The sequence below is a fragment of the Zonotrichia albicollis genome, chromosome 13 (assembly GCF_047830755.1).
Source record: "Zonotrichia albicollis isolate bZonAlb1 chromosome 13, bZonAlb1.hap1, whole genome shotgun sequence".
Taxonomy (NCBI): domain Eukaryota; kingdom Metazoa; phylum Chordata; class Aves; order Passeriformes; family Passerellidae; genus Zonotrichia; species Zonotrichia albicollis.
This window is the reverse complement of record NC_133831.1, coordinates 2261303-2274384: the sequence shown is the minus strand read 5'-3', so window position 1 is coordinate 2274384 and position 13082 is coordinate 2261303. Positions and strand designations below refer to the sequence as shown.

The following is a 13082-nucleotide window of genomic DNA, read 5'->3' as shown; positions in this document are numbered from 1 at the left end:
AGGATTTTGGATGCTGGATGTGCCCCCCATATTCAGAATTGTGGGTGCTGGATTTGTCTCCCTTTCAGGGGATTGTGGGTGCTGGATTTGTCACCCTTGTACAGGATTTTGGATGCTGGATGTGCCCCCCATATTCAGAATGGTTGGTTCTGGATGTGCCCTCCTCATTCAGAACCCTGGGTGCTGGCTGTGCTCCCTTGCAGGGTGCTGCAGGTCCCCAGTGCTGCCCACGGCGTGCTGTGGTGGGTGCTGAGTGCCACCCACCCCCTGGGTGCTGGCTGTGCTCCCTTTCCATGGGATGCTGGGTGCTGGATGTGTTCCTGGCAGGGAGGTGGGTGTGGGTACCACCCACCTGGCACAGCGAGTGCCAGGGGTGCTGGGTGCCCCCTCAGAGGGGTTTGTGGGTGCTGTGGGACACCACAGAGGGGTCTGTGCCCACCTCAGCATCAGCCCTGGGCACCTCTGGGCAGCTGCAGCTCCTGGAAGGTAAAAACAAAACTATCCATCCCTGTTTCATATCCTGCCCTCTCACCCATGGTTCCCATGCCCATCAGCCATGGGCATCTCCAGGTGCCCAAAACCCCAATTCCTGCACACAGCAGGATCACCCAGGCTTGGGTGGTGCTGCAGAACCGAGTCCTCCCGCTCAGAGACAGCAGCACACAGAGCCAGAGGCTCCCAAATCCCAAACGTGGCTCCTCAGCTCTGCCTTTGAAGCCTCGGAGGCCGGGCTCGGCTGCCTCCATCCCTCTGGAAATCCACATTCGGTGCTCTGCATCCTCCTTCGCTCTCACAACCCTTCTTCCAGGAACATCACGTGCCCCGGGGCTAATTTTAGCTCCGGATAATTGTTGCACATCCTCGGGTGCCGAAAGGGCCCCGGTGCATCCGCGGAGTTCCTGCGCAAGGAAACGCCTCCATCCCTGCGGGCTGCGGGGCTGGGGGGCAGCAGGGCCCCAGATGTGCCCCAGCTGTGCCCCAGCTGTGCCCCAGCACCCCCAGTCCTGCTCCTCCCAGAGCCCCTGACCTCAGGGATTAACCCAGGGAAGGCAGAGCCCCCTGTAGAAGATTTGGGATGAGGGGAATTTGATGCCATCTCCCTGGTGTGGCTGTGGGGAGCATCTCTGAGGTTTCTTGTCCCCTCTCTGGGGCTCTGGGAACAGCAGCAGTGGGTGTAGCCAGGCTGGGGCTGGTTATGGGGCTGGACAGCAGCTCTGGAGGCCTTGGAGATGGTGGGAAGCTTGCAAATCCCTGGAATTCCAGCAAAATCGCTGAACTGGAGAAGATAAAGCCCAAAACCTTGGGTGAGCCCATTCCCACAGGTGGCTTTCCAGCTTTCTCACATGAAATCCTTTATTCCCTCTGTGCCTCAGTTTCCCATTTGGGATCTTGGAAGGTGGGTAGGACATGAATGACTGGAAAACAGCCCCAAAAAATCTTGTCCTTTATCCCAGAGACAGATATTCTGCAGGAAAACAGAGGGGTGAACTCCACCTTTCTTCTTCTCAGCAATTTCCCACCAATGCTAGGATTTTTCAGGGGTCCTGGATAAACTCCAGGAGATTCAGTCTCCCACATACAAACAGGGGAAAAATGAAGGCTGGACTATGTGAGTATCATCCCAAAAACTCGAGTCATTAGGAGACCATTTCCCATAATTGCTTGGGTAGATTTCCAAGCAGTTTTTTCACTATTTCCCTCCCTGGCAGTGCTCTGATGGGGACTCCAGCATTCCCTGTGTGTATCCCAACCCTGGCAGGGGTGAAGGCACATCCCAGCAGCTCCCCAAAAAGATCCAAGAGAGAAAATTGCTCAGCAGATGTGGAGAGACCTGAGCAGGCGCTGCTGAGCGTTCATTTTTAAATGATGGCAGAAAAATTGAGCTCTCCCTTTTCAAGACTCGTTTCTTGTCTCACCATAGCAATCACAATTAGATGCATTTCAGGGGCATTAGGCACTTAATATATTTATCAAATTATTCACCTAATTTAGCATGGCTTTAGCTGGGAACGACTGGAGAGGGGAAAAGGAGAATTAACCACTATTAGCTCGCTTGAAATCGTTTGGTGTTTCATCAGTGATGAACACATTGGAGGTTTTTGTTCCGCGTTCCTCCAGCAGCAGAACACATTCAGCTCCTCCTGAGGTGCCCATCCCAGGGTGACCCTGCCTGGGAAGTCTCTGAGCTGAAGGAATGAGGAGCCTCCAGTGGGATGAGGAGGATGGGGGGTGCTGGCCTCAGGTGGCCCTGAACAACCAGCCCTGTCCATGCATCCCATCCTGGGGCTGAGCAGGGAAATCTCCATGTCCTGCTGGGCTGTGTGGGGCAGGAAATCTCTTGGATGTGAGGTTTGTGAGGTTTTTCTTGCACACCTGCCCAGATGTGGCTGTTTCCCTCCTGCACCTGGCAGCTGAAAACTGAGGTGGTTCCCATGCAGGAGGGGGTGAGGTTGGTGTGAGGTGATCCCAGTGGCACCCAGGGTGATCTTGGTGACACCCAGCACACCCAGGGTGATCCTGGTGACACCCAGCACACCCAGGGTTATCCCAGTGTCACCCAGGACACACCCAGGGTGGTCCCAGTGTCACCCAGCACACACAAACACAGAGCACAGGGTGTGCCACCAGCCACATCACAGATTTCCCTTCCCAAGCTTCCAGACAGGGAACTGATAGGAAATGTGGTCAGATGGATCCCAAAAAACCATCAGAACCTCTTGGTGGCTTCTCCACACCTCTGGGGTTGGAAAACCATTCCCATGCTGGTCATGGTTCTGCAAGGCAAGGCTCGGGGCAGCTTTGGTGTCACACCAGTGCTGCCAGCAGTTGTGACACTGCTGTCCCAATCCCATCCCAGTGCTCCCCACCACCCAACCCTCTGCTCCCCTTTCCGTGCCACGAAAAACCCTCGGGGCATGCACGCACCAGAAATAATCCTGTTTCCTTCCCCTCTCCCTTCTCTCCTCTCCACGACTGCCCCCGAAGGGCTCGAATGCCAGCGGCCGAAGCGGCAGAACTCGAGCGATGACATCGAGGTCCTCTCCACCGGGACGCCCCTGCAGCAAGAGAGCCCCGAGCTGTACCGCAAAGGGACCACCCCGTCCGACCTGACCCCCGAGGACAGCCCGCTGCAGAGCTTCCCCGCCAGCCCCTGCTCCACGCCGCCCCTCGGCCCCTCCTGCAGGAACAAGAGCGCCCACTTCTCCAGGCAGGTCTCGGTGGACGAAGAGAGGGGCGGCGAGATCCAGATGTTGCTGGAGGGGCGCGGCGGGGATTACCTGCGCCCCAACAGCTGGAGCGAAGAGAAGGTGGGCGGGAGCCGCGCCGGGAGGAGCGGGACGATGCGCAGCGGGCAGCTGGGCTCCAACGCTGGCCCCGAAGACTACAGAGGTCGGAGCGGGGGACACAAACATTCGGCCTCCAACCACAAGCCGAGAGAGAGGTGGACAGATTCCCCAGCCACGGTTTCATGGACTTCCCACCACAGGTCCCACAACCACAGCTCAGGGAGCTCCAAGCTGCTTGAGCTGGACGAGGAGAAGATGAGCAATTACGAGATGGAGATGAAGCCCCTCATGAGGATGGATTCTTATATGCAAGAGATTCACACCCAAAAAAGACACTACAGCAAAGGGGGAGGCTGCAGGAGCGTGGCTGACGAGCACCGCGGGGAAGAGCGGGGCTTCGGGGTTCAGAGACTGAGGTCTAAGTCCCAGAACAAAGAGAATTTCAGGCCAGCTTCCTCTGCCGAGCCCACGGTGCAGAAACTGGAAAACCTGAGATTCGGGGACAAAGCTGAACCTCGGCTACTGAGGTGGGACTTAACCTTCTCCCCGCCACAGAAATCTTTACCTGTTGCACTAGAATCTGAAGAGGACAGTGGGGATGCGCTCAAATCCAGTACGGTGAGTGAGGGCACTGAGTGTGCAATTCTGGCCTGAAAACCTGGGGCTGTTGCGGGGCTGAGTGGAGCAGGATGGGAGGGAAATTAGGAAAATGTGAATTATCGTGGTTTTGTGCCTTGAATCCCCTCTCCTCCCTTCTCCCACTCTGCTGGATGTTGGTGTGGCGAGTTCCCTGCGGACTGTGCTGGGAGCATTCCCTGGAGGATGGAGTTTTGCAGCTCAGCCCCTGGGCCAGCAATAAAATCCATTATTGCTGGGAATTTGGCGGGAAAGCTGCAGGAGCAGGCAAGGCATTGGTGATGCTTCCTTGGGTTATGGTTATGGCCACAGAGCTCCCTGCTGCTCCAGCACATCTCCCTGTGAGACACACCACACTGGGCTTCTCATTTTTGGGGAGATAAGGAGGCTTTGGGCATGAAGTGGCTGCTGGGAAGGTGTTCAGCAGAGAAGACAGAGTGATCTTAAAAGCTGCTGCAGAGTGGAAGGGAATGATCTGTTCTCCACGAACAGAATTAATGGGCTTAAAGTCAAGGAGGGTGAGCCATTAACCATGGCTAATGAGGTGAGGGCTGTAATGAACTGCCTGGGGAGGGGAGGTCTGAGGTTGGACATCACAGCTCAGACAGGACCTGGACAGAGCTGAACGTCCTCAGGAGAAGGCTGAGCTGGGTGGGGTTTAGGTTTTTTGCAGTCTTGTTTTCTGAGGATTCCTGGATTTCCCATTAGAAGTTCCCTCACTTGTTGTTCCCATTGGTTGGCATTGACAGAAGAGGTGATGGGGTCTGCTGGAAGCACTGGGGAAGCCACCAGTGCCCCAAAATGTCCCTTATTGAGTCAGTGCCAAACGCAGGGCAGGGTTGGAGGTGTCCCATGAGGATGCCCCAGACCTACCCAGGAGAAATGGAAAACCTGTCACGCTCAGGAGGTGACATTTCAGCAGGAAGGAGCTAAATCTCCCTGTCAGGGGAGCACAGGACGGTGCCTGATCACGAAACTGAAATGAATTTGTCAGTCAGGCTGAAAATTCAGGCGAGAGGCATCGAGGTGTGTGAGGTGTGGTGACATTTGCCATGGCTGCAGTGTCCCTGCTCCTCCAGCACCTGCCAGCAGAGCCGAGGTGCAGAGAGAGGAAGGAGCAGTCTGGGATGCAGGAAGGATGGATCTGCCCCAGCTTTCCTGATGGAGCTGTGATAAATCCCCCCAGAACAGCCTGGGATGCAGGAAGGATGGATCTGCCCCAGCTTTCCTGATAGAGCTGTGGATAAATCCCCCCAGAACAGCCTGGGATGCAGGAAGGATGGATCTGCCCCAGCTTTCCTGATAGAGCTGTGGATAAATCCCCCCAGAACAGCCTGGGATGCAGGAAGGATGGATCTGCCCCAGCTTTCCTGATGGAGCTGTGATAAATCCCCCCCAGAACAGCCTGGGATGCAGGAAGGAAGGATCTGCTGATAAATCCCCCCCCAGCTGCCCTGGAGCTCTCTATCTCCCTGTCCCTGGGCTCAGCATCTCCCACCCAGCACTGAGGGCGAGCTGAGCACAGGGGCTCCACAGGACTCATCCTGCAGCCCTGGAAAAGCAGAGCCATGCAGGCTGTCCTTGCCTGCCTGGGAAGCACTGGAGACATGACAGGCAGCATTAGGAGCCTGACAGGCTCCCAGAGGGGAAGAGCAGCAGCAGTAATTGCACAGACACAGCCTGGCAAGGCCGTGGGATGCGCAGATGTTCCAGCACCTCTGACAACACAACCTGGGAGACACAGGGTCCCCAGGAGGGATGAAACCACTGTTTCTCCTCGCTGAGAGCCACGTGGTTTTGGGGAGATCAGTGGCACAAGCAGCCCTGGGCTGTATCCCCACCCAGCCCATCAGATGTGCTCCCGCCTCGGAGCTGTCACAATAAACCTCTCTCCACATGGCTGGAGGCAAACAGCCCCCAAGACATTCCTGGCCATTCCCAGCGAGTCCTGGCCACTCAGGAAGGGCCCAGCCTGCGTGGAGAAGTGCATGGAAAAGCCATTAGGATGCACATCCTACTTTGGAAGTGCTGGAGCTGCGGAGCAGCATGTTCAGTTTTCTCACATTCATAACCGAGGGTGGAACAGATGGCGAAGGTTTGGGAGGAAGCTAATGTAATACAGAGGAAGAGATAATATGTGGATTTAAATAACCCACAATGCCAGCAACAATTTGTTCTAGCAGGAATTGCACGGTGCTAGCAGGGTTTTGTTCCAGTGGCCTGGCAGAGAGGGGGTGGCTGGACAGGAGCAGGGGAAGGTGTAGGGGAAGAATGGGAGGTGCAGGATCTGTGCTCCAACCTCCTGCCCAAATCTGTGACCTCACCTGCCATCAGAAGCATTTCAGACTTCAGGGAGTGGTGAATCCCTGAGGAGGAGGAGGAGGGAAGGCTGAGGGGGAAGGATTCATCCCACAGACCCCACATCCATCCCCACACAACACAGACACTCACACACTCCATCCTGCAAATCCTCCCTGAATCCTGCTCCAGCTCCACATACCCCCACAGCAAATCGAGGCTCCCCAGTCCCCCGCAAAAGCCCAATTCCCTACACTGGCCTGAAATCCTCCTTCCCTGGGGCCTGGCAGGGCTGTGGGCAGGTGTGTGAGGGCCCACACTGCTCCAGCCTCTCCCCTGGGTGCCAGCAGTGCCAGCTCCCTCAAAAGGAGGGGCTCCAAGGGCAGCTCCCAGCTCTCTCCAGCTGGGCTCCCAGAGAAAGGAGCTGCCATGAGCAGGAGGGATGCTCAGAGCTGAGCACACGGCTATTTTTGCCCTACCTGAGGTATCCCTGAGCAGAAGCGAGGTCACCCTCACGGCTTAGCTTATTTTAAAAATAATCTGCCCTAAACCAGCTCTGCACAAGCCATTCATGAGCCCAGGGCTTGGCTCTGTGCTGGAGTGGCAGCTCCAGTTTCCAGAGGCAGCACACCTCTGCCAGTGCTGGAACAGGCTGGGCGTGCAGGTCTCACAAATACACTCCCCAAAATAATGACTGCTCCTCATTCCCGTCTGAAAAACAAGCTGGGAGCCACAGGGCCTTGAATCCAAGCTTTTCCAAAGCTGCACAGGCAGGGATGCAGACTCCACAGAAGAGTCTATAGGAGCTGTAGGAACTTTGCCACTTTTCCCCAGTCCTTTAAAAGAAACTCCCAGAACCACCCCGCTTTGTTGGGGCTGCACACCAGGAATTGAAAAATCCTCTCATAAAGGTCATTTCTTGAGGCCACGGCTCAGTAACGTAGATGAAATTCAGCACTGCTTGGTGTTGGCTCTCAGGGGATTTGGGGTTTTGGGGTCACTGAGCCACACAAATGGTTTAAAATGACATTTAAGGCCACCTGATCTCTCTCTGTGCCTCTGTGGGCACTGACCCCAGCACCCAGAGGACAAACTCAGAGCAATTGTCAGCATTGGGGCAGAGGAAAACGGGAGCCAATGTGCCAGGACTAGTGCCGGTGTTGTGGGATTAAGGGATTTACGGGAATGTCCCCATCCCTCCCAGCCTTAAAGGCCCATGAGGCACAAAGCCTGGGCCTGGGTGCTTCACAGAAGCCTTTGAAGAGAAGTAAAATGGGAAATGAAAAAAGGAATTGTCGAGAGACTGGGAAGGGAAAGGATTTTTCTGAAACGCCAGCGAGCGTTTTATCCACAAACCACAGCCCGTGTCAGGGCTGGGGAGGAGGAAAAGGGAGCAGATCTCTTTCCCTGCAGGTGCTGTACATCTGCCGCTTCTGGAAGGGAGGAGAAGCGCTTTGGGCACGGAGCAGCTCAGCGGGAAGGGCCGGGCTCAGGCACCGCCTGATCCATCACCCCCTGTCCCCGCTCAGCAGAGCCTTCAGGGACCGCCCTGCTCTGCCTGAGGGCACCGGCGGCGTGAGGGGGCTCGAGGCCCGGCCCTTCAGCACGGGGGTGTGAGGGGGCTCGAGGCCCGGCCCTTCAGCACCGGGGTGTGAGGGTGTGAGGGGGCTCGAGGCCCGGCCCTTCAGCACCGGGGTGTGAGGGGGCTCGAGGTTCGACCCTTCAGCACCGGGATGTGAGGGGGCTCGAGGTTCGGCCCTTCAGCACCGGGGTGTGAGGGTGTGAGGGGGCTCGAGGCCCGGCCCTTCAGCACGGGGGTGTGAGGGGGCTCGAGGTTCAGCCCTTCAGCACCGGGGTGTGAGGTTGTGAGGGGGCTCGAGGCCCGACCCTTCAGCACCGGGGGCGTGAGGAGGCTCCAGGTCTGGTCCTTTAGCACGGGGGCCATGAGGGAGTTCGAGGCTCGGTCCTTCATTACTGGGGGCGTGAGGGGGCTCGAAGCCCGGTCCTTCAGCACCAGGGTGTGAGGGGCCCGAGGCTCGGCCCTTCACGGTGCCCTGTCCTATCGCACCCCAAAGACGTGAGGGCAGCAGCCCAAAGCCAGTCCTGGCAGTTCCCCGCAGCATCACACAGAGCAAATCCCAGCCCAAATGCAAAAATTCCCGGGGAAAAAACCGCAGCAGAGGCTCTAAAGGCATCTCCCGGCTGAGGGATCTCCGAGAGCCCTCCGTGCCCCTGCGGGGGTGGCGGGGAGGAATCCCGCAGCCTCTCCCTCCCTTCCTCCCTCACTCCCTCCCTCCTCCGGCAGCGAGCGGCTGAGGGGCGGATTTGCCAGCAGATATTGCAGGCAGGTTTCGCTGTCGCTGGGGAAAGGCAGGAGCACGCAGCCAATCTGCAGGGAGCTGCCGGGGCTGCGGGCACGGGGCTCGGCACAGCCTCCCCCGGCACGGCAGCGGGGATGGAGCCCGGCAGCGGCACCTCCCCGCTGGATCTCCCCGTGCTCTTGCAATACCACACAAAATGAACGATACTCACACGCTGAGATGTCCGAGACAAAAAAAAAAAAATAAAAAAAAAATGCACGTTTATTTCCCGACTTCGATATTTATAGAATTCCAAAAGTGACCATGGATTGGAGGATGAAATTGCTACCTCTCCAATCACACTGGTCAAACCAACAGTTCATCAATTCTCTCTTCCTCTAGAAAGGAATGCAGAACAATCATTATTTACATGAAAAGTGCGTGAGAAACTCCATTACAAAAATGTAAACATCAGAAGGCTTAGAACTTTAGAAGAACAGGGCAACACCCTTGCCAGAGCTGCCAGGTTATTCCTGAAGGGATTCATCCCAGGTGGAGATGAATTTCCCTTCCTTTTTTAGGCACCTTTAGCCCTAAAGGTCGTAAAATGAGTTAGAAATAAAACCTGGGTGTTTTCTCCACCCCAGCCTGTTTGGGGTGTGAACATCCCCTGTGCATGGAGGTGTTCCCATTTGGGAACCTGGGGACTTGTTTGGCATGAACCTCCCCGGGATTAAACCCTGTGATTTATCCCTGTGTCCTTCCAGCTTCAGGTTTTCCCATTTATTTCTTTCCCCATCAGGAGCCATCCCCAGGTTTCCCAACACAATCATCCCTGGTTTCCTGTCATCTCAAGCAACCAGATTCACCTCAATCCCGGCTGGTAGCTGCATGCCCAGACAAACAGAAGCCATAATTTCATGGGAATAAGGAGGAAGAGGAGTCCTGTTGCCATCACAGCCCTAGAATGAGGCAGGGCTGAGCATTGCTGCAAGGGTTGTCTCTTCTTAAGACAAATAATAATCACAAACTGTTCCTCCTCTAATCCCTTTCGTGTTCAGACAACCTGAGGTAAATAATCTTCAGAGAGAAGTGGGATGTTCAACTCGACAGGGTCCTTTTCAAAGCCTTTTCATCTCTAGGGCCTTTGATGTACCAGGGAGCACCTTCTTGGCTCTGCTCCTATCACTGGCTATGGGGGTTGAGCCCAATTCCATCTCTTAGCTTGGAAAATTTGGAGCCAAACACCAGCTTTTGACTGTATTAGAAACAAATTGTGACTGCTGTTTTTAGTGTAAAAATCTTAAAATGAGAGCTTTAAACATACCTAAAGAAACACTGAGCACCTGGAAGGTGAGGATTGAACCAGGGGTGACAAATCAGTTCTTTAAGAGGCTAAAGGATCTCTAAGAGGATAACGTCTCATTTTTTAGCCTTTTTTTCCCTAGAAGCAGGTTTTTCCATCCCACCCAACTCACTTTCACTCACACAAGCACTTTTAGCATCTCCTGGTCCCCTTCCTGGAGCCACGGGAGCTGCTGCAATCCGCTGGAGAAAGCCAAGTGGCTCCCTGATGTTTCCTTTGCTAAATGCTCCTTAACCATTTCACAGAGCCTGTTCCTGGCAATGATGTGACAATTCAGCACAAATGTCACCGAGCTGCTAAGTTTGCAGCCCTTTCTGCAGTGCTGAGGCTGGAAAATGGTGCATATCTATGTTTTTTTTTTTTTTTTTTTTTTGCTGATCCAAGTCCTTAGTAATTACACTTAATAGATCCCAGAGGGATTCCTAGGTAACCTGCACTCTGGTTTCCATGGCAGAGAGGCAGAGCTTGTACCCTGTGATAACAGATAATAATGGATTGCTAATGCTTAAATTAATTATGCCACAATTGCATTTGTAAACCAGCTGTCCGTCGTATTCCCAGAAAAACTCCGGAGTTGCTACACAACAGTTCCAGGATAAAAACAAACAAGGCAGAGGAGCAGGGATTACTCTACAGCTACAATTACTGTTATTACTCCTGTGCCATAACCATGGCTTATTCCTATTTTAGTGTGTCCATGGGTTAAAGCCTAAGTTTCTATTCTTTAAGCTTGGAAGCAAAGCTTAAAAATCCTTGGAGATCCAATCTGTTAATAGAGAAGGATCCTTTTGCCCAGCTGATATTGGTGTGGATTCCCATCCTTGGCAGATGTTTTCCTTCTATCCCCCTGGTTTTCCAGCTGAGAGCACAGCTTTGATGCCCTGTGTGTAAAGGACAGAACCACAGGATCATTTACCTGGAAAACGCTCTGGAATTGAGTCCAACCATTCCCCCAGCACTGCCCCCTGTCCCCAGGTGCCACATCCACACAGCTCTGGGCATGGGGACTCCACCACTGCCCTGGGTGAAGAATTATTCCCAAATATCCAATCTGAACCTCCCTGGTACAACTGGAGGCTGATTCCTCTTGTCCTGCTGCTGTTTCTTGGGAGAAGTGAGCAGTGAAGGCTGAGCTCCCTCCCCAAAGGCTGGACCTCAGCTGCATCCCAAAGTGGGGGAACAGGGAACTGGAGCAGGGGCAGCATTGGCTGTGCTGTTTTGGCAGGGAATTCCTCCATGGGGCAGCCCAGGGATGGGGCTGAGCCCTCCCTGCCGGCGGGGCCGGGGCAGGAGCTCATTCCGTGCCCCGGCAGGGCCGTGCCAAGGCAAACAATGACACTGATAATCGCCTGCAATCTGTTATTATATTACCAGCAGCTCAAAAACCCTAAAACCCAATAATCTTCTGAAATGCAGCTAATCCCTCCCAGCGCCAGCAAGGCCGGGCTTGGCACGGCCGGGCTGGGGAAGGGAAGGAGCAGCGAGCAGGGGGTGCTGGCTGCCTTTGGAAGCTTCTCGTGGCACAGAAGGAGAGGTTTGCCAGGAGCAGCCAGCCCTGGATGGGTACCTGGCTGCTCTCCGCAATCCCTGCCTTGGCTTGGCTGCCTTTGACCCTGTTGCTAAGCTACAAATATGCCTTTCCAGCAGGCTCCAGCATCCTCGCTCCCACCCACTCCCAAACGGCAGCTGAATCAGGCTGCTCGGAACAGAAACCATCCCCGGGCAGCCGGGAGCTGCTTCTTGCCCTTCCTTTTCCAGCAGCTCCGCAGAGCCACCCAGGGAAAGCTCCCAGGGGGTGCCCAGCCCTGTCCCCACTCCATCCCAGCGACCTGGGGAGTGCCAGGAGGGGGCAGGAGCCTGGGGAAAAGCATTTGGAGCATCCCAGCCCTGGGATACAGCAGGAATAGCTGAGGATCCCAGCAAATCCAAGAAAAAGCAACCACCCACCTGCTGCCAGCAGCGCTCACCCTGTGCGAGCCACACTCACACTGTGGCACCGGGGATGAGGTGCCAGGATGGATGGTGGTGCCAGGATGGATGGGAGGTGCCAGGATGGATGAGGTGCCAGGGATGTTTTCCTGACCTGTCCTGCAGAAGGATGTGTTGGAGGGCTGCCTGCAGTGCCCTGACGTTGCTGGGATGGTGGTGGGGTCCCACAGGATTGTCCAGGACGTGCTCCAGGGGAAGCAATGGATGCTCCCCAAGGAATTGAACCTTTCCTGAGATGTTCAGCCCAGCTGGTGTGGGGTGTGCACAGGGCAGCTGCAGTGGGGTTTCTGCAATGCTTTCCAGGTGAAATCACAGAATCCTGGCATGGTTTGGGTTGGAAGGACCTTAAAGCCCATCCCATCCCACCCCTGCCATGGCAGGGACACCTTCCACTGTCCCAGGGTGCTCCAAGCCCTGTCCAGCCTGGCCTTGAACACTCCCAGGAGCTTCATTGGGTCCATATAAACTCAGGAAAGGTTATTAGAGCATTCCCAAAATGTTGCCTGAACATGGATCCCCATGTGTTTGTCTGATGTCCAGGATACCTAGAAAACAACTACATTTATTGGGAAATATCCTGGTTACTTCAAACCATCCCCAAACCACTCTAAGATCCCAAATAATCTGGGTTTTTGGGTTTTTTTTTTTCCTTTTCATTGACCACCTGATAAACAACCAATTTTAGTTCTGTTTTTAAGGCCAGAGTTCCTATGGGAGTGGCATGGGATGATCCATGATCCATCAGGGGTACAGCAAAGCATTTGTTTGGCAGCTTCAAAAATCCTCCAAGGGTTCCTGGGCACTTTGGGAGGTGTCAGCTGGGATCTGCTCATCCCCAGAGCTGCCTGGACTCCCCAGAGCAGATTCTCCTGGATTCTCCCCAGATTCTCCTGGAATCCCTGCACAATTCCAAGGATCCATCTAACTCCTGTCCTTCTCTTTCTCTTGCAGGGTTCAGCTCCCATCCTGGTAGTCATGGTGATCTTACTAAATATTGGAGTCGCCATTTTGTTTATTAACTTTTTCATCTAATTCAAGACTGTCTTGTTTGCAAAAATAACAGTTACATGTATGAATGGGGGAAAAAAAAAACAAAAACAAAACAAAAAAACCAGAACCAAACAACAACAACAAAAAAAAAAACAAAGGGAAGAATCGTAACTCGAACTGTCCTCTGACAATTTCCAAGTCTTTTCACAGAAGAAC

At 54.5% G+C, this 13082-nt stretch overlaps 1 protein-coding gene across 1 annotated transcript in view; it reads left to right on the top strand.

The window, feature by feature from the left end:
• The window catches only part of JPH3 (junctophilin 3), a 39840-nt gene extending 26817 nt beyond the window's left edge, over positions 1–13023 (top strand). Inside the window, exons 4-5 of the mRNA XM_014271284.3 lie at positions 2986–3905; positions 12828–13023. Coding sequence (XP_014126759.1) covers positions 2986–3905; positions 12828–12908 — 1001 coding nt within the window. The 3' untranslated portion in view covers positions 12909–13023. The remainder of the gene's footprint in view (positions 1–2985; positions 3906–12827) is intronic.
• The last annotated feature ends 59 nt before the right edge of the window (positions 13024–13082 follow it).